The sequence below is a fragment of the Haemorhous mexicanus genome, chromosome 24 (genome assembly GCF_027477595.1).
Source record: "Haemorhous mexicanus isolate bHaeMex1 chromosome 24, bHaeMex1.pri, whole genome shotgun sequence".
Taxonomy (NCBI): Eukaryota; Metazoa; Chordata; class Aves; order Passeriformes; family Fringillidae; genus Haemorhous; species Haemorhous mexicanus.
In genome coordinates this window covers 1,848,998-1,874,582 of record NC_082364.1, presented here as the reverse complement: position 1 = coordinate 1,874,582, position 25,585 = coordinate 1,848,998, and the positions used below count along the sequence as shown (strand labels likewise).

Genomic DNA, 25,585 nt, shown 5'->3' with positions numbered 1-25,585 from the left:
GAAAATTTATGCTGAGAATAAACTCAGTTTACAGGAAGATCTACATGCAATTTAATACCAATGCATTTCTAGAAATCCTTCTCCAGCCTCCTCCATCCTATTTACTTTTGCTGGTATGAAAAAGAAATCTATATAGTATCAGTAGTCTAAAAGAGGCCACAAGACAAAAAAAAAAAAAAAAAAAGCCCTGTTTGGCTGATGCTGGGCTTGTCAGAATTCCAGGCAGAAAAAGGGTGGCAGGTTGGACATGTGAGATTATCCAGGACAAGAAAACATCAGTACTTAAAGCAAGAAGGTTTGGGAAGCAGCACAGCTCCTCAAGGCTGCACACGGCAGCCGTGGGACAGCCAGATGTTCAGAGCCCTGTCCGTCCTTTCAGATTTGTGTAGGTTTATGTTACGTGCTGGGGTCTGGAAGGGGAAGGGAATGAAGGGAACTTGGTTTACAAAACAAACAAATTCCTTGGTAATGTAAAGCCTAGGCAGTGTTAGCCTGGCTGACTCAGATTCCTTCAAACCTCCATTAAAATACCAGCAGCACGTGTGGCTGCTATTTTTGGCCACTTTTTAAAAAGCTGGGAAGGAAAGTTCTCTTTTCAAATTGAAGACATGCTCTCGGCAAGCATTCCTTGTTTGTTTCTTCTCATTTATTTAGCAATGCCACAAAATTCAGAGACAGGAAGAAGGCAACAACATGAGGAGGATGTCCCCAAAGCCCAGATGGTCCTAAAATGCCAGACACTCCCAGAACAATCCCTGAGCGAAAGGCTATCTCTGCTGTCAGTGGAGCAGTGTGAAGGGCGTGATATTGGAAACAAATGGGAGGAGGTGGAAGGCCCTCAGCACTGTACTGGACCTCGAGGACGTGGGTGGGCATGGTTTGGTGCCTGCTGGCACTGGGGACATGGACTCTTTGAGTGGAGGATGAGTTGTGGTTTCAGCTGGTGACAGCAGACCCACAGCCAGCGCTGTGTTTATTGCTGCAGGAGGGGAGTCGTCAACAACTGCTGGGCTGTTGTATTTTTGCTTTGGAAAACAAGCCCCGGGTAACAATTCCCATTGAGTAATTCAGATCAAAGCTCTTTTTGCAAAGTTTCTGGTATAATTACTACCCATATAACCCAGCACATCAGCCTTCTCTCTGCTGCTGTGTCATTATGCAACTTTTTTTGGCTGTTGCTCTCAGTGCCATCCCTTCCCCCTTAGCCATGGAGATTTTTTCTTCCTCAGCTTCCCAACCCCACCAGGAACACCAGCAGCACTGAGCTGAGTCAGGCCAAAGGCCACACACACCCAAAATCCTGATCCCACCAGTAACCAGAGAAGGACTGAATGACCCAAATTTGGGCATTAAAATAATGTATTCATAGAATCTTAGAATGGTTTGGGTTGGAAGGGTCCTTAAAAGCCATTCAGTTCCACCCCACTGCCATGGGCAGAGACACCTTCCACTATCCCAAGTTGCTCCAAGCACTGTCCAACCTGGCCTTGGACACTCTCAGGGATGGGGCAGCCACAGCTGCTCTGTGGCCTCACCACCCTCACAGGGAGGAATTTCTTCCCAATATCCCATCTAACCCTGCCCTCTGGCAGTGTGAAGCCATTCCCCCTTGTTCTGTCACTCCAGGCCCTTGTACAAAAACCCTCTCCAGCTCTCTTAGGCATGGGAAGGGGGTCTAGGATCTCCCCAGATCCTTCTCTTCTCCAGGATGAACAATCCCAACTCTCCCAGCCTGGCTCCAACTCACACATTCCACAATACCCAGTAGTCAACCACCCGCTGTTGTTTCTCCCCTTCAGCCGCCCCATTTTGAAGGGAAGAGCCCTCGCTTTTCCACCCTCTCCTCCTGCAGAAACCCTTCCCCACCTGCTGTGTTTCACAGCACCTTCGCTTGTTCTCCTGCTCCGCTGCTGACCAGGGTACAGCCACAGGCAGAGCCAGCAGCTCTGGGTTTTTTCTCTGCTGTGCAAACAGGTCACATTCCCAGGCACCTCCTCCCTGCTCCTTTACCAGCCACAGGATCCTCCCTCTTTCCAAGCTCTCCAAATACCTCAGCACAGGCTGGGGAAGCCCTCTGAAAACCTGAACACAGCACATCAGTGAGGTCACCCACACCTGGCTCGCGTTTCAAATCACATTAGGACTTCTCAGAGCTTCTCTAAGGTTTCTGTAGGAGCAACTTCAGCCTGTTTGCCCCTGAAACACCCACCTCCATAGACTAAATGCTCCTTGTGTTTTTCACTCCCTCTCCTGCAACTCAGACTGCCTGCAGTGCATTTTTCTCCTTAATTTCCATCAGATGAAGTTATTTTGGAGATTTAACTTAGTGTTCAGTAGCTCTGGGAAGCTCTTGCAACTGTCTAAAAAAGACCCAAAAAAGGGAGGGCCGTGGGTACAGGATCCTGAGGCATTTTACATTTTGGTGGTTTCTCACTATGATGGCAGCTGAAGTTGTCCTGCCCACTGTAAGACCATGCAATGAATCACAGCCTGGAATAGATCCAGCAGAAGGGGAAAAAAAGGATATATTTTTCAGCCAAATGGGCTCTCTTACTGTGTGCTGGAACAAGGCAAATTACAGGACCAGGTACTGAAGCTGAGAGGTGGTTATGGTGATCCTTCTACTGAAGCAATGGAATCCCAGCTGAAGTCATTCAGGTGCTTCGGAAGTGTTACCTGGCAGGAATTCTTCATTAAACAGCTGAGTGTCTGAGCATGTCTTTGGCATGGCTGGGAGCTGTTCTAAACCCCTAACAGCTCCCAGAAAGTCCTCAGAGACTTTTATATCAAAACCAAATGCCTTAACCACCCTCTGTACCATAATCAGCAGCCAGTACAACGTATTAGAAACCGATAAAAGTTAATAAACAAAGCATGAAAATTGAACTCACTGCCATAAAATTCTGAGGCAAAGCACTGGGATTTTTCTCTTTAACACAGGCTGAATTCTGGGATGATATTTAGTTTCGTTTTTCCACTCAGCAAGGTCCAAAAATAACTGATTTATAAAACTACATGATGGGATCACTTTCTTGAGGTTTCTTCTTTCTTTTTTTCCCCTAAGTGAACCTTTAAGCATCTTTTTATGTTATTTACAGGAGTTTTAAACTCTAACCAAAGAACTTTAAATATGGGGCCACATATTAAATCCCACTAACCTGAAATCTCCCTGGCATTCAGCTAAATTAACTGAGGCAAGGTGCTGAAAGAGCTGAGAAACTTAAGTAACTTCATGTAACTAAAAATCTGTATCTTGGTTCTTGTGAAGGGAACTTGGGGGAGCTCAAACCTGTTATTAATGTCACATAATATTCCAATGTGAGGAAAGGCTCTTTCCCATTTTGCTTTAATGTAAGTACTGTCTTTTCCTAGTAGCAATTTCAAGAAATAAATAAAAAATACCACCCTTGTGGGAAATGGATTTGTAGAAAATTCTCAAAACCTGACATAAGACTCACATAATATGTATTTGTGTGTAAACATTGAGACAAGAAATACTGACTTAGAAATGCCATGGAATAGGACAGATATTGCTGAGAGAGAAATGGAAATAGAAACAAGTTTTAAAGGATGGTTTTGTAAAAAAGACTAGATACTTTGGAGACAGAACTATGAAAGATGCATTGTATTAGAACCTACAAGGGGTAGTTTTAGATGATTGGCTTTAAGTCATGAAAGGCATTTTGTCCTCAATTGCCCCATCTCTGAGTCAGAAAAGGGCTTAATCTGACACATCCTCAGATAGTTTTTTTCACACAGAAGATGCTAAGCCCATGCAATGCACATTTTGAAGGGCATTGCACATTTTGAAGGGCACAAAGCATTCCTCCTTTGCCTAAGGTGGGTTGGAGGATCTGCTCCGTGAAGTTCTAAGACTCCTCTGCTTCCCTCCCATGAGACTCCGCCCCACCCGCTTGCCACGCATTTCTTACTTGGAGGCATTTCTCACCTAACTCAGGGAGCCAAGAGAGAGGGAAGGCAGGGGCTTCAACTTACCGACTGCCAGGAAGGCTGTGGCCAGGGCAGAGCCGTGCTCGTTGCTGGCCTCGCAGCGGAGCTGCCCCGCCTGCTCCGGGGTCACGTTCCGCAGGCGCAGGGAGCCCCAGCCCGCCCGGGGCACCGAGGGGCACCAGGGCTCTGGTCCTGCTGGGGGAGGGCTCTGTGCTTTGGGGGGAAGCCCCTGGCTGGGGGGGCTGATCACGAGGCCTCTGCTGTCGTACCAGCGGATCAGAGGAGCGGGCAGGCCGGTGGCATTGCAGGACAGGGTCACATCCCCACCAGCCACCACAGTGGTGTTGGCTGGGGAAGAGATGATGATGGGGACAGAGTCTTTGCCTGGGGGGAAACACAACCAAAGAATGAATTCAACGAAGGGAATTCAACACTTAATGCCAGAACAAGTCAATACAATTTAAAACATCACATGTGGATCTTTCTAACCATTTTAACAACTATTTCTTCTCTACACAGCATCTCTAGACTTCCCATCCAGACTGAAGAGATCAGCACAGACTTCACCTTAGAGAAGGCTGGTAAAAACCTACACTCAAACTGCACTCTAAATTCTCTAAATGACAAAGACTTGACTGTCAGTGAGGAACGCAGCACAGGCAAGACTGGCTTAGTCCACTCCACACACACAGAGGCCACGAAATCTCTGCTCAGCCAGGCTCTGCACAGCTCACACCAACCATAACAGGTCCAGAGAAGGTTCAAATCTTCGGCTACACATGACAGGGACAGAACGGGGACAGCGACAATCTTTCCAGCATCCTTGTGCCAGCAGAAATCAACTTCTCTGGGTATTAGAAGGTATCTTAGAGACAAAGGAGATCAAAAAGACTGCTGGAACCTGATCCTGCCAATCTGATAGAGGGGAAGTGTGCATTAACCCCAAACCTGATGATTGTTGTGTAAACTTGATTATGGAAAAGGCTTAACTACTCAGCAGCCAATACTACTAGGAGTACCAGCTCACCCAGCACAACAGGATCCTGATTCCATTTAAGAATAAATCCCATCAAGTCCAAATCATAAGCTGATTTGATTGCAGCGGATAATCCAGGTTTTAAGTATCAAGTAGCCACACTGCCCCAGAAATCCCTGCATCTCTTAAAATCCAGCTGAAAGCACCTTCTTTGTAACATTAGTGGTCAGAAACAAATTAATACATAATCTAGGGGGAAAAAATACCACAAGAGAATAAAGCTTAAAGTATAAATGCTTAATGTGAGTTCTCGAGGGCTGCAAGTGCTCCTACCTGGCTGGACACGGAGTGTCCCCGTGGACTGCACAAACCCAATTCCATTGCTTCCCACACACTGGTACAAGCCAGAGTCCCCCAGGGTGACCCCACAGATCCGCAGGTGGTTTCCTGTGAGGAGATGCCGTGGGGAGGGCCGGAGAGGAGCCGCGTTGTGGAGCCAGGTGAGGCTGGGAGCAGGGCTGCCACCAGCCTCGCACCAGAAATGGACGCTTGCCCCCGCGGCCACGGTTTTGTCCTGCAGCCCCCTGGAGAGTGAGGGAGGTTCTGCAAAGGGAAATGATTCTACATAAATGACTTAGACTAAGTCCTGAAAAAACTGCTCTGAAACATTACACAGCCTTATCACATCCAAAGGCTGAACAAGTACCACAGGCTGCACAGCCCAAAGGTGGTTTTCCCACACAAGGGCTTATTTGAATGGTTTCTCCCTTTTATTTCAACAGCCACATATTTGCATTAATCTTGTAAATAAAAAGACTTCTACTTTCAAAACAATTAATTAGCAACACCCCCCAAAAAGAGGTGTGCTGCGCATCAACACCCTGTTTTCTGAGTAACTCAAACACACACATTTTAAAACCCAAACAAAATCTGTCACGAATGGAGAAAAACACAAATACCAGGAAAATCTGCTACAATGGAAAGGGGAGGTGAGGAACAACTAGCAGCCAAACAAAAGAGGCCAAATATATGATTATGTTTCTTTTGCTTTTGTTGATGCTCTCATCCAAACATATCACCTTCCCTCACCAGCTTTTGTTCACATCCGACCTCAAAAGAAGCAAATCTGGTCCCTGGCACATTACTGAAACTGGCACTCTGTAGGAAAATAAATGGATCAGTTCTTCCCTTGGAGTTTGTTATCCTTCACTATTTCATTATTTCAGACTGCAAATGGTTTGAAGAGATAAATAATTACGGATTTTAACTTGGGAGAAATGATGGGATATGGTCATTATAAACAGATCTGTATTCTTTATTTTAATATGCTTAAGGCTGAGAAAGAATGCAAGGCTGTTTGGAAGCAGATGCCAAAACCAGCAGGTATATGAAGGGTATGTTTGTTGCCTGGATGTGAAAACGTCTTTAATTCTTACCAAGTACAGTAAGTGAATAGTTAACATATTTCACTGCTCCAGAGTCACTTCCCACCAAGCAGGAGTAATTCCCAGCATCTGATGGCTCCAGCCTGTCTGTGACCAGGTGGGAGTGCAGGAGCCTCCACCTGCCTGTCCTTGGCACGTCGCGGCCGTCTTTCACCCAGCGGATGGGGGCTGGAGCTGCCCCGCTGACCACACACTCCAGGGTCAGGGCGCTGTGCCGGGGCACTGCCAGGCTCTGGGGAGCCAGCGGGTGAAGGATGTGGGAGCCACCTGAAGAAGGGCCTGGAGAAAAGGAGGTGAATCGTGGAATAGAATCACAGAATGGTTTAGGCTTCTGGTCACCTTCCACTAGACTGGGTTGTTCCAAGCCCTGTCCATCCTGGCCTTGAACACTTCCAGGGATGGGACAGCCACAGCTTCTCTTGGCAGAGAGACTCACAGAGTCTCACCACCCTCACAGGGACCCAATATCTAATCTAAACCTACTCTCTATCAGTGCCATTCCCCCCCGTTCTGTCACTCCAGGCGCTCTACCTTCATTTTTCTTGTAGGCTCTCTTCAGGTACTGGAAGGTCACAATTAGGTCACCCCTAAACCATCTGTTTTACAGGCTGAACTATCCCAATTCTCTTAGCTTTTTCTTGCAGGAGAAACCAACCAAGCTTTTAAACCACACCCTCCCATCCCATTCCCTGTCCCCCTCCACGTCTTTCAAACACTGCACTTGGGACTGAGCACAATGTTGTAACACTTCCAGAAGTCCTGCTCCAAAAGAGATTTGGGGACAGAAGTATTAGCAGTATTCCCTTTCCAAAGGTGACTGCTTGGGATTTGAAAAGCAGTCATGCTGCTCCTCCACAGTGAGGGGAAATAAGAACTGAATGTGCAAAGAATGCAGGAGAGATCTTACATACCATGGTGCTGGAGGCACTGATAGGCCCTTGCTGGAAAAGGGATGTTATTTATTCTGTTTGAGCTATATTAATTCTGGAAAGCTGAACTGAATACTCACGTGTGACTGTGAGCTTCCGTGCAGTGAGTTCTACTCTGAGGTCGTGAGTAACTGGGTTGTATGCTGCACACTTGTAGGATCCTTTGTCTTCTAAAGATACATTCAAAATTTGCAGGTTTCCAGATGGAAGAATTAGGTAGTTGTCTGAACAAGGGGGGAGGTGAAAAGAGGATTAAATTTAATTTTGTTTCAAAAGATGTCTTCCTTTTTTGTAATTTTTAAAATTAATTTGTCAGCTATACCTCTTTATTCTAAATATAGAATCAAAAAGAAATCACCATGCAAAGGGGACTTACTTCCCAGGGTAGGTTTAGATAAAGTAATTTGTACAGGAAGTTCTGCAACTTTCCAGAGGAGTTTTTTTTCCTTTAGGTTCAAAGAAAAAACTCTAGACAAGCTTTTGTTGGATATTTATATTGCACAAAACACCTCACCTGTTGATTGTTCCAGCCATTTCCCCCGCACTTGGAAGCGAACCTGTGCTTTGGGGTGACTTTCTGGCACCTTGCACCTGATGAGAGCTGTGCCTCCTTCCTCTGCTGCAACAGCAGCTGTCCCCAAGGCATCAAAGTCACCTAAACCTGGAGAGAGTTGGGAACAGGGTAAGAGCAGCCACAGCTTGGGAGAGGGGAAGGACAGTAAGCTCAGTGCTTGTGTTTAGAATACAGTTGGTTTCATGCTGAGTATCTTCTCTGCTGAAGCTTTTGGACATTCACATCAACAAGCCTGGTCTATCCTGCAGCCCATATAACACCATAAACCCTCCTTATCCACTTCCTTACTACAAAAAGCTTTTACCTGGGAACAGTGAGGAAAAAAAAAAAATCCTACATCCCCTCAACTGCTCCCAGAAAAGCCAGCAGAGACACTGGAAAGGCTGCAGGACTCCTCACACACTCTGCGGGCACTACAGAAGACAATTCACACTGACAGCAGGAAGCCTGTCCATAAAAACATGGAATTGTCATTCTGGGATGATAATGAGGCAGGCAGAGAGCTCCCAGCACCTTCCTGTGTGCTGCTGCCAAAACCTGCAAGGGAGGATGGAAGTGTGAAAGCTGCTCTTCTACTCCCTCCATGTTCCAACTTCTTCAAGGCTGTGAAGTTTTCTTATGTTGGCCACCCTTGGAGCTCTCTTGAGAGGGACTGGCCATGGGTCAGTACTTTACCAAAACACTTATAAGAGATTTTCCTCCCAAGGGGATTTTGGACATGCTCCATAGATGAGGTACCCTTCCAGAGAAATCACTCAAACTCTGCTTGACAAAGACCTGATTCAGAGAGCCCACAGATCCCAAGCAGACAAACCACGCTCATGCAGGAATATTGTACTCCCATTCTCAGCACTGCACTTTCCTTTCCATGCGGAAGACATTGTCCTTCCTCTTCCAAATCCCTGGAGGTCACACAATTTACAGATGAAGCATCAAGGCAAAGACTGATCAGAAGAGCCAGTGCAGCTAAGAGAAGGGAAGCTGTCCCTAAGAGGTGAGAAGACTGTCCTCACCTGAAGAACATCAACGCTGGCTTGATCAGATCAAATGAAAATGAAGATCTGCAGCTCCCACTTATTTCCCAGTCAACAATTCCCACAGATTTCTCCTCAGCTCTCAAGCACACTTCTACAATGGTGTGGCAGCTCAGCTGCTCCTTGAACATACTTTGTGAAGGGAAGCATTTGGGAATCTTGTATTTTCAGGCCAATTCATGGAAATGAGTATTATTTCATTGAGTAACATTTGTTTTTGCTGAAGGAGACCCTTGAGGTCCTTCAACTCGAAATGAGGCTAACACCAAAACTGAATCCATCAGGTATGGTTTGGTGTAGCTAAGGCTTTAAAAGCCTCCAAGGATGGGGACCCACAAGCTTTCTGGGGAATCTGTTCCAGGGCTGCATCACCTGACAGGTCTCAGATGATGTAATTAAGAAAAAAGGCAAGAAGCGTACAATCCATCATATTGTATGTACTGGCTGAGGAAAAATACCCAGAACATTTTCATGAAGTCAAAGAAGAACAAACCATACAAGCCAGCTGAGAACTGGCAAGGAGCAAAGAACAGAAATGCAGATGAACTTACTGCCCATGGACACGGTGGCCGGCTGGCTCAGCACGGCGCCCACGCCACTGCTCGCCACACACTGATAGCGCCCGCACGCCGCCGGGCTCAGGGACACGATTGTCAAAGATCCTGCCTGCATCTCCACCTCTCCCACCCTGCTGCTCAGAGGCTCCCCATTAAACAGCCAGGAAATGTGAGCTGTGGAGGGCTCGGCAGAGCAGCGGAGTTGGACGGGCTCACCAGACTTCTGGACAGTAGATGAGGGTTCAGAAATAAAATGGGGAGTTATATCTGAAAGGAAAAATATACATATATTGAGTTAGAGACCAGAATTTTGCATGGACACAGGTGAGGAGGTTAACAATGTGTTGAATGGCAGGAAAGACTCACCATATAAAGGGACTCTAAACTCTGAGTGATACACAAGCAAGTGTTGTCTTTTCCTTGGCAAGAGGAACTCAGGAGAGATTCCTGCTCGTTCTCAAACACTGGGAAAACGTCAAGATTCAAACCCCACAAAGGGGGTAACAACAACTAAATGGAGGTAGGTGCAGTAAGGGGGAGGCACATCCCCAAGTGTGCACAAGGCACAGGCGTCACGCTTGCCAGGGCCAGCAAAAATTGCAATCCCACTGGATTTATCCAGAGGAAAACAGCAGCCGTCACCTGAAGAGATGGAGCACAGGAACACGCAGCTGTAGCTGATCTGTCCCATATGAAGCAGGCCCGGACGTGACTTGTAAAATGCTAGAAATGGCAGGAGCCTGCCAGGTATTTACACAGAACCGTCTCTGAGTCTGCAGAACTAATTAAAAATAGCCGGATAAAAAAAAGCTGGACGAACAGCAAAGGCTCTTGCTAATTCCAAATACATGGACTTCATCAGGACAAGGATGATGAATTGAGCATCCATTATCTTTACTGAGTAAAGATGAACAGAAACAGGAAGAGCTGCTAATAAATAAAAGGTTCAATTCCACAGAACTCGGTTATGAGAATCCATTTATTTGCCAAAAGAAAATTCCTGCTTGTTGGAAAAGATTTTTTCCTATTCTGGCCAATGAAACACTGGGAAGTATTTCCATTTGTTTTCTATTGAATTCTCCACTAAAGATTTTGCATGAAGGAAGCAAGCAAAAGGCAATTAACACCAGTAATATTTAATTGGTTAGTAATATAAATTAGGAGAAAAAACTAAATTCAAAATAGACACATTGGCAGGGAAAAACAACTTCCATTTTGTAAAGGATCTAAGGAATTCCAGATAGTACGGGTCAAGATGATATTAAATGACATCCAAGTCAGAGACAGTTTTCTTATAGGTGGGGCCCTGGGTTCATGCTTTTCTTCTCAAGTCAGTCCATCCCAGCTCTGGTTATGAGTTTCAGATGAGAAACTGCACATTTTTAACTGAACCATAAACTATCTGCATAAACATAAAATAAAACTGGAAATTAAAGTGTGGCTTCACTTAACAAAAAAAGATGAAATCCATAAAAATGGTATCCAAGCATTTCGCAGGACTCCAGATGTCCATTTTTAGCTTTTAATTAGAAAACTGTTTTTTCTATGACTTCAGTTTGAATTTCCAGGGATAAGAAGGAAGCACTGACCTTTCAGTTTGCTTGCCACCAATTGCTATGAAATCATACTGCTACTTTCATCTTTGCCCCTGCCCTCACTTCTGACACCAGCACTGCACTTCGCGTAAAAGGCAAAATTGGTAGCAGTGACCCTGCAGCTGGAATTTATCTCCTATGACTGCTTGAAAAATAAAATTTATCCCATTTGCTCATAACGATTGGCTATGAAGTGCTAAAAGTAGTAAAAGCTTCTTTTTTGTGTGGTTACGTTAAGACAAGCTGACTACACAGAGCAGATGTGTCAATTAAAACCATCCCTCTTCTTTTTTTTAACACCAGAGCTGTTCCAACTGCAGCCACGCATCAGCTTTCGGATTTCAAAGGGCTGATTCCCCTCTCCCCCTGAAAATCCAAACCCCTCCCAACCCCTGGGAACACAAGATGCACTGCATGCAGCAGAACCGGCGTCCAGCTGAATCCATGGAGATCCCAAGGAACAAACCCACGTATCCCAGAGTCTTCCATGTTCTGGCGCTTTTCCTGAGCCAAGTTTTCACAAGCAAAGTCATATTGAGTGTAAGGCTGTGTCTCAGTGCTCCACGCTTCCTTAAAAGCAGCTTATTGACAATATCCATTAAAGCTGGCTACTTTGAAATGCACTCCCAAGCGTTGTTTGTTCCAAAGTCTGAGCTCAACCCCAAAACCTTTCAAGTCCCCAGCTTGGGCAAGGCCTTACCTGTGCTGGTGACAGTGACAAGGCCGGTGGCAGCGATGAGGAGCAGTGCCTGGAAGCGCCCAGGGGCTGGATGCATAGCGCCAGATTATCCAAATTGAAAGCCCAAAGCTCCAGACTAAGATGAGGCACGGAAACAGCTACAAAACAAACAGGCACATATCTATTGTGAGTTTCAGGAGTTTGTCTTTTAACTCTCTTACAACAAAGTGTTTGGGGTTTAAAGAAAAAAATAAGGCACAACCAGGAAACAGCTAATATTCTTTGCAATATAGAAACCATCTGTAAAAGTGAGTTAGAGCTGAACTTCACTGTGGTTCCAAGTACTATTCTTAATGTAAGAGTTTTTCCACAGCTGGGGCATGAGGCATCCGCATTGAACCGCTCTGCCTTGATAAATTAGACTCCGTTCCACCCAGAGGAGCTGGAGTCCAAAGTAAACAGCTTATCTATTGGAGATAATATTGTTTGCAAACAATAATTATTTGACCATCTATCATCAGGCCGCACTTGTTTTACAAGTTTCTATGAATCTACTGCCGGGATGTCGCTACCTCTCTCTGTTGCTCTAAACCTGCTCACTCAGACCTGTCATCTGCTGGCTCCTTCTGCTGGGCTTTACAGACAAACATAGCAATGAAAAAACACCAATATTAGTCTTGTTCTCATTTATATTCCCCCAAAAATAGCGCTTTCTCCTATATCCTTTTGTGACATGCATTATATCCACTTTTATCTCCGTAGCTGCTTCTAGAGAGAGCAGTCCTTTCCCTGGCACATTACACATGACCATTCAGCTATGTGAGATCTCACTTTCATCATCAAAAATAAAAGCTACATCATTAAACCAGCAAAACACTAAATATGATCCCAGAGGTCGTTTCCAAACTAAATGACTCTACAATAAATTGTTAAACCAGCAAGATACAAACTAAATCATGGAACCAGCAACAGAACTTGCCCCAGGTGAGTCTCAGGAATGGTGTTTCTGACACTCTGAGTCTCAATCAAACACTGGTTTCTCCAAGAAAACAATAAATCCACAGCTGTCATTCATGTAAATGTCCAACTGGCCTTGCGTAATGCTATGATGGATAAGATCTGAGCTCATTTAGCACAGTTACTTCATTTATCAGCCTGGCCATACAATTCCACTGCTGATAACACTCCACATAGACTTTAAACATCTCATCTATCATCTGTGTATATAAACATGCATCCAACACACACACAATAACTGGGAGTTTACTTCAGCACAGAAACAAGTGCAGCAATACACATGCTTGGTAGGAATAAGTCCCAGTTTATTGAGTGTTCATAGAGCCAGTTGCTTTCCAAGAAGCTGGATCCAGATAACAACAGCAAAATTATTCCTGTGGTTTATTTAAGAATAACCATATTTTATCATCACAGCATCACTGTAAAGTATATATGCAAATGAAGCATCAGGAAAAGCCTCCAATCATAATTAAATAATCACTCTGGATTTTATGGAGCCGTTTGCTCACTGCCACTTCTGCCCACAAACTGCACTCTGGGTTACACTGACAGCTTGAGAGAGTGGCAAGAAATGCTGTCGAGTTCTGCTCCCATTTCTGGGCAGTTTTATCTGATCCAGCAAATTTATTTCAGCTGTTGGGAAGACCCAGCAATCCCGTGGCCCAGGCTGGCTCCCAAGGCGAGCCAGGGCTGTTCTGGGAAGCCACAGATGGCAGAAGAGCCCAGCTGTGCTGAAGGGGTTGGTTTATTTGAATTCTCCCTCGGTTCAAGGGCAGGAGCGCTGCTCCACCAGCGCACGCAGAGGACAAAGTAAACACCCAGAGAACTTGTTAACATCAAACACTTTGCTGAAGAGGGCTGGGGGCAATGTTGCTTTTTGCCAAATCTTCCCTCCACTATTTATTTATCAAAAGCAATGAAACGTATATTCTGGGTCAACTTTAACCCCAGCACATGGAGCTACTGGGTTATTTTGCAGCTGTCTTTTTAAACAAGGCCAGCTCATTATCTTTAACCAAACTTTATCTTTGGAGATCTACTTTATCCAGGCTCTGATTTCCCTCTGTTTATCTTTCTCCTTACATGTTCCTCACTGCCAGTGTCAACAGCTACTCCTCTTCTGACCTACCAGTTTGGCTTTTGCAGTCTTGTGGAGTGGTAAGATAACTGCAAAGCAGTGAGTACACAGAGCGAGCCACAAAGACCAAAGTTCCCTGACTGGGGGGAAAAAAAGGAAAAATATTGTCTTTAACTGGAGTAGGATTGTTCAGCAACAACACTCGGGCATCTGAATGAAGCTTCTCAACTTCTGCTTCTGAAGGGATGGCAAAAACATCTTGCTCACTGATGGATCTGGGAACACAGGGGAAGATAAGATCCAGCAACACAACATAACCCAAAAATGCTTCTTTCTTTTTCTTCTGCAGATGGTGACACCACAGAAGCCCCTTGTTAAATACAGAGAAGAGGGCAAGATCACAGCTCATAGCTTTTGGTCTTTAGAAATCCCATGGAGAAACTCTGCCTCTTTAATATTGTATTAAAAAAGCCCTAGGGATGGAAAAACATGACTCTTCCCCTTTGCCATCTTTTCAATAACCCTGTGAGGTTATTTTGACAGCAAATTTGGGACATTTTGACAGCAAATACCAGTCACTGGGGTCCTGTTGGGACCTGAAAGAGGAGCATCTCAGTTAGGTGTGACTCCATTTTAGTGCCCTAGACTCCAAGATGAACTCTACTCAGAACAACTCTGCCCACTGTCCACTGTTCCTAGATTTGAAGGATGTACCTCCATCACTTGTGGATCAAATAGAAGAGGTGTCACTGTCTAGTAAGAGGTGTCACTGTCTGAGCATTTTAAACTAAAAGAGGAGTTGTTCATATAAATAATATTCAAGGTTGAATAGAGTTAGACATAGTTTTTGTGGATCAGGAAAATGTACGTTTCACTTTCACTAGCCATCCCTCCAGCCCAGCAGAAAGGTACAGCATGGCAAAGGCCACATTTCTCCTACTTCCACCCAGACCTCTTCACCTAAAGTCATCCTCCAGTTATCTTCATGCAGCACTTGACCTCCTTGTCAGCTCTAAAGTAGGTTATTGCTCATGGATCAAGGGAAACAAGGAAGATAACAGACCTGTGTCAGGGGGAGGGGTCATCCTGACCATTTCAGTGGATGCCTGCCCCTGGGAAGCATGCTGCACACACAGAGGCACCCAGAAACGTGTGCCTGCTACTTCTGGACTTAATTAGTAAGATGGAGTATTTCTGCACATGACACAACTCTAGCTGTGTGCCTCGTTTCTCACAGACCTTTTATGAAAGGAACCCCTCAGCACAGAGCTGTGGGCACAGGAGTCCAGCAGCTCCCAGTTTTAGCCCCACAACCTCTGGAATGCTTTGCACAGGCAAGAAAATAAACCATCACCTCTAACAGCAGCAAACAGAGGGGAAGGCACAGTTCAACAGTGTTTTCCCAGCATGGGAGCAGGGCTGTCCCCAACACCAGAATGGCACATCAGCCTGGCACACAGGATGCTGCAGGGCAGCTGGCAAACAACTGGGGTGGCCTGGAGACCTCAGCAGGATGGACATGGGTCACCCTGGACCAGAGAGCAACCCATGGGCTCAGTGAAGCACCCTACTGAGCCAAGATGGGGAGGCACAGGCACCAGAGCAGCCGGGATTTCTGCAGCCCTGGCAGTGACCCTCCTCCAGTCCCTTCCCAAAGCTTCATGTTTGTCACTGCTTCTCCAGAAACCAGTGGTCTTCAATGTACAGCCCCACAGGCCCAGTCCTGGCACCGTAACTTAACCCTCACCTCCAAATTAACTCACTCCTACCCAAGTTTGCCCCCAAATAAGGTTTCACACTCTAAAAGATGACAAAATGCTATTTTCCATGCATTCCCATGGTGTCAAGCTCCCATGTTCTTCCAATCACAGCTGAGATCCTGCCCCACTTATTTACTGGACTGTAAACTTCTCCTCTCCACCCTTGCAGCTGAGTGCAGAGTCACTATGAAAAGAGCATTATCTCATCCCCATTTTGGTTTAGCTCCCTGAATCATCTTCCTGCCATCACAGACCAGCTGGCAGGACACCACCAGGACCTCCCTTCCCAACAGCCACCACTCCACCTCAATGTGTTGATGCTCTCCCACTCCATCACTCTCCCAACCTTCAGTGAGCTGTTCCACGAGGAACAGCTAAATGAGGAAGGGTTTCTGCACTACCCAAATGCTCCAGGTACTATAAATGTTGGGTAGAGCAGAAGGAGGAGGAAGGAAACAGCACGCTCGGGAACAGAGGGAGTTATTCAGGTTGCCCACTCCGCCTCCAGGAGCTGACAGCCTTTGCTAAGAAGCCCAAGGAAAAAGTGACTGAGCCTCAGGGACAGCACTGCCCACCAGCTGCACTGTGACAGCCCTCTGGAGTGTACCAGCTTTGGATACACAGATTTCCCATTTTTCCTAAACAGCATCAAATCAAAATTGATTTAGCCCACCTCACTTTATAATGTCATATATGATTTAACACCCAAAGCTCAGCAAATTGGTTTTATCCCCCCTAGGTCATTTATTAGAATTACCACATAAAATTTCATTTTAACTTGCTATCAGTACAACAAACCCCACGAATTTTCAAACCACCTAAATTTAGAGCAAATGAAACCCCTTGAATTAAGTAAAATACTCTGGCTTCAGCGTGAGCAAGCTGAGTTAGATCATTAAATCTCACACCAAGACACCTTAAAAAAAAAAAAAAGAAAAAAAAAGAAAAAAAGGAGGTATTGAAGCCTGTGGCATTCCAAGAGAAAGCAATCAGACATTCCTGCCGCTCGGCTCCTCAGTGATCTCCAGAGCCTTTGATCACTGACTGTCTTCATGCTGTCCTCCTGGGGTCTGGCAAAATGAGTGTAACAGCTGGCACATAGACTTCATTAGCTTTCGGGGCTGGGAGGAGCGGGCTCCAGCCCGGCAGCCACCGGCAGCCTGCCCGCGGCTTCACGGGCGAACCTGCCCGGATTATTCCCGGCACTGCGGGGCCAGGACAGCCCCGTGGGGCCGCACAGGTGACAGGGCTGGGACAGCCCGGTGGGGCCGCACAGGTGACAGGGCTGGGACAGCGCGGCGGGGCCGCACAGGTGACAGGGCTGGGACAGCCCGGTGGGGCCGCACAGGTGACGGGGCTGGGACAGCCCGGTGGGGCCGCACAGGTGACAGGGCCGGGACAGCCCGGTGGGGCCGCACAGGTGACGGGGCCGGGACAGCGCAGGTGACAGCGGAGCGCTCCGGAGGTGGGACAGCCCGGTGGGGCCGCACAGGTGACGGGGCTGGGACAGCCCGGTGGGGCCGCACAGGTGACGGGGCCGGGACAGCGCAGGTGACAGCGGAGCGCTCCGGAGGTGGGACAGCCCGGTGGGACCGCACAGGTGACGGGGCTGGGCCAGCACAGGTGACAGCGGAGCGCTCCGGAGGTGGGACAGCCCGGTGGGGCCGCACAGGTGACAGGGCCGGGACAGCGCAGGTGACAGCGGAGCGCTCCGGAGGTGGGACAGCCCGCTGGGGCCGCACAGGTGACGGGGCTGGGACAGCGCAGGGGACAGCGGAGCGCTCCGCACCCACCGCGCCGCTCCCAAAGCCACCGCTGCCCGCGGGATGCGACAGACGCGCTCCTAATGCCAACCCGCGCGGCTCGGAGTGCCAAAAGGCAACGGAGCCGGCCGAAGCCTCATTTTTATGAATGCCTAATGACCACTCAATCATTAACATCAACCTTTAAAAAGCAAATGCAGCACCTACAGTGTTCATTACCATCCCCCTCCCCCCCTTTCAGGGTCTCAATCGAGTCAGTCAAGCGTGCAAACCGATCCTGTCGCCAGCAAAAGCATTTCCTTTCACTGTGGTCAGCCAAAAGCAGGGGAAAAAAATGGAAGTGACTTGGAGTTATGGCACCAAAAAGGCCAGACAAGCAAGGAAATAATCAACTCCACATGAGCCACTTCGAGCCCATCACAATGAAAAGGGCCTACGACTAACCCCAGGAAAGGTCAGCGGGACTATGGGGGTCAGAAGCTGAAAAAGGCAATAGCGAGCAGCTGCCAGCTGCAATAAGAATCAATGTGTTCCTAATTACACTCCGAAGAGAAGGCTCGAGCGCCGGGAAACGCCGGGCTGTAATCACAGCTTGGGCAGAAAACATTCAAGTGCTCCCGTTTTACCCTTCTCCACCTCGAGCACTGGAGCTGCAGTTTGTGTGCTACTAAATCACAGGAAGCCGAGTGCTGGAGATAAGGAGCCAGGCAGCTACAGAGGGTTGGGGATTTTGTAAAAAAATACCGTAATTAAGCATTTGTGTTGGAATTATGGCATCACCAAAGAAAGGATTTTGTGAGTGTAAGCAATAAAATTACATTTTTCAAAGGGATTTTGCATGTGCTTTTAGGAAACACGCAGAACTCTACCAAACAGTCCCATACACCCGGGATTTTCTTAATGCCCAAAAAAAACATGTGAAAAGGAAAACCCCAGAAAAATCAGTTTGCTGACAGTAACCCTATAAACCAAGCATGAGAGACACAAACGGGTCAAAACACAATGAAACGGACACCAAAGAATCCACAGAAACACTGAGGGGAGAGGCAGTCAAAAATAACAAGAAAAAGCATCCTTTGATGTTCTGTTCATATTTATTTACTGCATTTTAAACAAATGAAAGTGCACTCTCCAGATCCTTATCAGAAGGATAAGGATCTCCTGAATAAAGGAGAGAAATTACAGTTGTTCAAACTTTGCAATCCTCAGCTTGGATTTCTGTAATGCCTCCACACTTCTGCCCATACCCATGCCTGGCACCCACATCCACCAGTGCTAGGCCAGATCCAAGTGCTTCCTATGACAATTCCCACCTAAGGATTCAATTGGTATTTTTACCTCTTTTTAGGTAACATATCTTTTTATAAGCAGCCTTGCATGGAGCTTTTTTCTTGCTTCACACAATTTAACCCCCCATGAATCAGTGATGAATCCAAAGAACAATTCTGGGGCTGAAGTCCCTTATCAATTGTGCAGCAATTTCTAATGGCACATCACTGTTCACAGAATGGCTTGAATTGGAAGGGACCTTAAAGACCTGAAAGTTGATATTTTTGTCAAAATACAGAGCAAGTGTTTGCTCGGGTGGCAGATGGCAGGAAAAACAAACAGTGCTGAGCAAACAAGACAGTGACTGAGCCCCAGAGAAGACAGGGGATCCCACAGCCTGCTGGTCTCTCAATAATCAGGCAGATGTGTTTCCTACCAAGCTATAAAAAATCCTAAATATAGTCATTAATTTACTCAAAATGCTCTAGGTGAGGTCCAGTGGCACAGGACAAAGGTGACACAAGAAGAGGTTAAGCAAAACTGAGGAAGAATAGCAGTATTAGCCCAAACCATGGCCAAGAGGCTGTGCGCCTGAAAGATGGAGAAGGAGGTATTTTTTATTGGATTTTTCTATTTTGATTTCAGGCCTGGAAAGTCTCATGGTTGGTATCAGCTGTTGGACTTGGATCAAAGTTTAGCCTTCCATTAATCTTTTGAGTTATATGCGAGGCTGATAGAGATTTTTTTTTTTTTTTAGAAGACAGTTAAGATTACTCAGATACTTAATTTACACTCCAATATTTCAAAAACACCTTGACTTTAGAACCTTGGTCCTGGCGTACATATGGTCTTGATAGAAGAACGCATGCTTTGGCATGGACTGGAGGAATGGATTTGGGAGCTGAGGGAAGGAAATTTAACAGTTTGTGTACTGTGCCTCAGCACACACGGATGAAAACACTCCCAAATCACGACTCTGCTCCTGAGACACATCTGTGCTCCCAGGGGGAGAGCTGGGGCTCCCATCCTGCCATTCCAACACTGGTCACAGCAAGACAGGCATCAGGAGAAAAATAAATAAATCATCCCAGAAGCCACACTTTCTTCTCCACAAACAGGCATAACAATTAGTTTAATTTTATTATAAACTTCTGCAAAGGAGCTGAGACAGTCCCCCTGCTGCCACACTAATGAAGTGGGAATGGCTCCTGCCTCCTCTGGCCTCGGGGAAGCCAGAGAACAGAGCATTAGCCTGATACATAGTTCTGCTGGGCTGCAATTATGCTTAAATGGCTAAATCAGGCCTTTCAGCCCCCAAGGGAGCTAAGGGTATCATTAGTTAACAGTTCCATCACAGTAGGCCAAATACATACAAAATTCTCACCCTTTGCTCTTCCAGGCCCCTCCAGATCTCCCCCATCTTTATCTCTCCTGCTTCGGCACTACTTTGCCTCATATTTCCATTTTCTTCCCCACATTTAGCTCAACACCTGTGCCACTCCACTGAAGGGACACCTGTGACAGCTCTGCTGCCTTCAGTCATGTCTCTCCAAGGGTCCTTGGGCCAACACCCCCTCCCCTCCTTCCTCAGGGCTGGCCTCAGCCTCGGAGAGAGGCGCCTGCTTTACTTCTCCAGCTCTGGTTTTTAGCAAGAATGAGATTTCGCAACCAGTTTTTCAGCCAATTTAAAGATGGGCTGCTGCCGAGGAGGGCAGCAACACCTTCCTTCAGGACCTGGCTTGCATTCTCCTATCTGCACCAGGGATCCTGAGGCCAGCAAGTGAGTCAGATCTGCTGGCAGATCCAGCTGAAAACTCAGCCAGAGAAAAAATGAGGTTCAGTTTTCACCTGGATGAGGGAGCAGTTTCAGCTCCCCATGCAGTCCTGGATCACGAGCCCAAAGGAGGGGCTGGGAATGGACATCCAAGAACAGGAACTTAGCACTTGAACAGCGTGAGGCCTCAGCTCAACTCATGAAGCACCACCCTGGTATGTTGAATAAACCCTGGACTGCAAGAATGTGTGCAAAAATGAAGAAAAATATACAAAACCAAACTCCAAGTGAGCCATGCCCCTTTTCTCAAGGGAACTAGGGAACTCACCATCCTAATTATCTGAGCTACAGGTGCACACACCACATCAAGCTGGAGTAACTGCCTCAGGGGGTGGTTTTTTCCCTCCAAAAAGTTTGCATTGTGCATGTCAAGGACCATCACCCATGATTATAATTTGTCTGTGGTTTCTAAAACCAGAATCCAGCATGAATGAAAAACAAAAAGGACTAGAAGAACCACAGTCTTGCTCTGGTCATCAGAAAAAGCTGTCATACTCTCAGACAAAGGTGTTTGTGTCCACACAGGATGCCTAAAGGTCCCCTTCCAGTGGCACTCTCTCACCTGTGTGGTTTAGCCCTGAGAGAACATTGATGGAAGAACTGGAACCATGGCTGAGCTCTGTTAGAGGATAGCGAGCTCATTCCTCAGGCAATTCCAGATGAACACTGACACCTCGTCCTTTGGTAGCCTCCAGCAAGCAACAGCTCTAAAAAACGCAGACAAATGGGCTCTTTTAGCTGTGCTAGTCCGAGTCCAACTCGCTCTGTTGTAACTTGCAGGGATCCATGCTATCCGTGAGCCCTTAAAGGGAAGCACAGCCATTAAATCCACACCTGCAGCCAGAATTTATAGCAACCTCATCTACTGCTGTCTTACATCATAGGCAATTAGGAGCCTGTGAACTCATGGCTGCAGGATATGGGAGGTGCACTGGAAGCGGAGAGCCGAGCCTGTGTTACAGCCCAGTCGTTAGGCACCTTAGAATTCACTGTGCTGGAACTGTGCTCAGACTGGAGCAACAGACCCATCTGGGCTCTGCTTTCTAAACAAAAGTGCTGCCCTGCACTCCAAGTCACTGCTTCCCCCCTTGTTACAGCTGTCCACACGCTGTCACAGGCAATGCCAACACTCCCTGCTGCTGGACCCAGGCTCCAGGCAGAACAATGCTTATTAAAAAGCAAACCAGCTAACCAGGGACAGCTGAGGGAGAGAGCAGGAAAGACCCCGGCCTTTCCTCCCCCGATTAAAACAAGCCTTCACACAATCCATCCTCCAGCCTTACAGTAATTCAGTTTTACTGCTCTCCTCCCCTCCCTTCCCCCACGCTCAAAAGACCAAACCTGGTTTCAAAATTGAAGTCCGAGCTCTCTGGCAAACACACACTTCTGCACTTCTTCACCTCGAGGGAAGGAATCCTGACACAACTGACAATATTGCTTAGCAAAAGGAGCCCCTTTGCCTCAGGCCCAGATAAAAGCAGCAGCTCGGCAGCAAAAGAAATGAAAAAATTGTGTTGGTCAGGCCAGGTTTGCTAAAAGAAACCAACCTGGCTCCCAGGCAAGGAGAGGGGTAGTGGAACACAGGGGAAAGAGAGGGAGGCTTTGGGTTGGCTTTGCTCAGTGGTGTTGCACAACCCAGCACCGGTGTAGCTTCCCGCCTCCTTCCTCATGCCAGCAGAGCGAAGGAGAGCGCTGATCCGAGGGAGGGAGGCAGCACTCATCATGAAGCTCTGGCCTGAGGGTTTGGCTCCTGCAGCCCTCCTGCTCCACTCACTGCAGCCAAGCCCAGGCTGCCAGCTCAGTCCTGCCAGCAGCAGGGACCCCTGCCCAGGGCTGGGGGTACTCGGGGCAGCACCCTCACAGTGGCAGGTCACGAGTCAGAGCCCAAACCTCCTCCTGCAAATCGGGGCCATGGCAGCTGTTCCCAGCAGAACCAGTTCAAACACGAGCAACTGATAGGAAAGGAGTTAAGTTTCATCACAGGGACCAGGGAGAAATTTCCGCCAGGTTCACCTGACTGTGCCCTGTTCTCACTCGCTCAGACATATCCTGCTCTGCCGAACAGGATTTCTGTTTGGACATCCAACAGCAGGCTGGCAGTTCTTGGAGACACCTTCCCAAAGGAAGATGGATGCCACAGCCACAGCTTCACCACATAGGAAGAAATTTCCAGACTCTTCGTAGCAAATCAACTCCCCCACGAGACTTTAATGCCGAGCTCAGCAACATGGGGGCCCTGCAAAGATAACCGGCTGCCGGGATTGATTCCATCCCACGTTAGCATCCATCAGATAGCAAGAAAAACAAGATTAAGCAGCACCACGGCATTAGTCTTCATTTGAACTTGGCAAAGAAAGCAAATGTTTCTTTTTTTGTTGGCTTCTCTCTGTGTGTTTTTTAAAGCAGTCCCAGGCTCAGCCAGGGAAAGGTGCCTGGACTGTTTAATGTTGGGGGATTAGAAGGGACAACACTTGTACACTCGCCAGAGCCCAGATAAGCAGAGAGTGCTTGGGTTAAGCAGGCGAGCATCTGCCTCCTGCAATATATACATTGTCCCAGTGAAAATAAACAGCTTCACACCTTTGGCTCAGAGAAGGACTTGAGCTTCTTCTGCATCCTCAACCTGTAGCCTCTCCACTCAAGGCTGAAGGGTCACAAGGGTGAAGGTTACTCACAGTTCCCTTATTCCAAGTCTAAGGCTGCACAGTTCCCTTATTTCAAGTCTCCTCTTGCACTGGGTAGAGTCTTTGCTGCTGCACATCAGATCTGGTGTGCTTCCTTATGTTCACTGTGCCCAGAGCTGTTTCAGACAAACTCTGAACATGTACACTTTCTACATGTGCTAGTTACGTACAAGCCATGGCAAACGCCTAATGAGGAAAAATGCTAACTTGGAAACTGGACCCTTTTTTAAGTGCTCAGCCACAAAGTCCTTAATCTAGAAAACCACACCTCAATTTAATGCTGCCACCCCAGTCACTGGAAATCACAGGGCTGATGACTCCAGCCATAACACTGCAGTACCCACCACCCACAGTCTGCTCCTAACTCCTCTCTGGTCCATCTCGATGCACAATTTGGAAGGGCAATCTGCACCCCAAAACCATGCCTCAGTCTGAATAGCTGAATTTAAAATTATATCATTAAGTTTGAAATTTCAACATACTTAGAGAGTTTTGATAATAACATTTTTGATTACATCCGTTGCCAGCTTCCTTCTACACCCTGACAGAGATTTAAAGTATACATTCCTATTTCATTCTGCAACAGAGATTAGTGGCAGGAACAGAAAACATCTTCTGTTCCAAAAAACCCTCGGGGTTTTCCTCCTTCTCTTGCATTTTATTAGAGGAGTCTCAAATCTCCATCAAGCTGCAATACATTGTCACTGCAAAGCATTTAAGGCAACAAGTATCCGAGTGCTGCACTAAAACACACCTTCAGAAAAAGCTCCTGAGAAACAGAGATTTCCAAAGCTATCCCAAAGGAGAAAGTGCTCCCCAGCAGTAACAGCCCTCAGCAAGCTTTATGAAAATTTGAGCCTACGCTTGAGCGTATGGCACGCAGAGCCCTAATTCAAGAACTTTTGTGAACTCTTATTGTGGGGAAGAGGGGGGGAACAAAGGAAAACCACATGCTATTGTTTATTTTGACTCCGCAATACATTTAATCTACATGGAGTTGGAACATTACACAGCAAAACTCCTCAGCTCCCAGAAATTATGTACAGCCAACAGCAGCAGAGCCCATTCTCCAAAGGGAGAATGCCATTTCAAGTATGTTATCTTCACCCCACAGAGCACAGAAACTCTCCAAAACGCAGCTGAAAGCTACCACCAAGGCTTCCAATCCCACACCCCAAGAGCATGGGATCAAGGCAAGGCTACTGGCACTCATGACACAAGGAAAGCTTGTGGGGAAAAGCAAGGAAAGCTTTGGGGAAAAGTCCCCAAAGCTGGGGACTTCCACCAACTTGACCTTGAGCTATCGAAGCTTTTCTCAGTAAGACTGTGACTGCCTAGGGGGTCCCTGAGCAGGAGGAGCCCCAGGCATCTCACACCTTCTTTGAGCCTATCAACAGGAGCAGACCATGCTCCTGATGCATTCCAAGATGTTAAAGCAACAAGACCCAGCATACGAGCTGCCAAAGAATTATTCCAGTGCATCCACAGGGATGATAACAGATCTCACTACATGAATTCCACTGCTGTAGCTGCACAACTCCCTTCCAGCCTTGTCTCCTACTGGGGCTGTGCTAACAAGGGCTGCCCACATGTCACTGAAGCCTTCAGTGTCCAGCTCCAGGACAAGCAGCTCCAGAAGCCATGGCTCTGCTGATGAGTTACAGCTCTGCCCTGGCACAACTGAAGAACAATCTTCCTAAATACCTTTTTTCTGTTCAAAGCCACCCACTGCCATCCCCTTGTGCCCAGTGAGTTCACTCCCCCAACCCCAGCATTCCAGCTCCTTTACACAATTTCTGGATGCAGAGCCTGCTGCCTCACACTGGGGTACAGTCACTGCCAGGGAGGGACTGGAGCTGTGCAAGCTCACCCCGGGCAGGTGCCAGCACCAACACTCACCTACAGCCAGAACGTGCAGACAGGTGATGTCATGGCCAGAGCAGACAGGTGACATCACAGCCCCAGCAGCCCACAGACACCTTCTCTCCATCCTGGTTTATCCTCTCCTGCACCTGGGAGCAGAGGCCTTTGGCACAGCCCCATCCTGGCCCTCGCCGGGCCGGGGGCTGGTGCAGACACAGGTTGCTGTGAGGTTTCAACAGGCAGAATGAAACGGTGAAGAAAGATGCTTTTCAGAGGGGGAGGGGAGGCACACACGTACTGAACAAATCATCTGTTTGGAGCGCTGGCTCCTACTTGTTCTCAGTTATATTATTCACTCAAGGGTGGATTAATCCATCACTGCAAAGGAATCTCCTGATCTCAGAGATAAAGGCAACAAGTCATGCACTGACTGTCTGTGGATCCTCCTGGAAATGGCCAGCCTTTCTCATGGCCTTATTTGGGCCGATCCATCAGCTCTCCACTAACAACAAGCAAGAAAAAAAAAAAAAGAAAAAAGAAATTAAAAACTGAAAACATACCACCTGTCTACAGTAAC

At 47.1% G+C, this 25,585-nt stretch overlaps 1 protein-coding gene across 5 annotated transcripts in view; it reads right to left on the bottom strand.

The window, feature by feature from the left end:
* CDON (cell adhesion associated, oncogene regulated) overlaps positions 1-25,585 on the bottom strand; it is a 58,069-nt gene that overhangs the window by 26,527 nt on the left and 5,957 nt on the right. For 2 of the 5 annotated variants that reach the window (XR_009489313.1, XM_059867024.1), the window contains exons 2-8: positions 11,762-11,898; positions 9,461-9,733; positions 7,816-7,962; positions 7,382-7,525; positions 6,364-6,651; positions 5,261-5,530; positions 3,997-4,335 (exon numbers count right to left, since the gene is read on the bottom strand). Coding sequence is in view for 4 of the 5 variants with exons in the window: in XM_059867024.1 (XP_059723007.1) it covers positions 3,997-4,335; positions 5,261-5,530; positions 6,364-6,651; positions 7,382-7,525; positions 7,816-7,962; positions 9,461-9,733; positions 11,762-11,837 (1,537 nt within the window). In the remaining variant the exon portion in view is untranslated. Of the gene's footprint in view, positions 1-3,996; positions 4,336-5,260; positions 5,531-6,363; positions 6,652-7,381; positions 7,526-7,815; positions 7,963-9,460; positions 9,734-11,761; positions 11,899-21,023; positions 21,169-21,802; positions 22,041-25,044; positions 25,511-25,585 lie in introns of those variants that run through there. The other 3 variants (XM_059867026.1, XM_059867025.1, XM_059867027.1) reach the window with 3 other exon arrangements.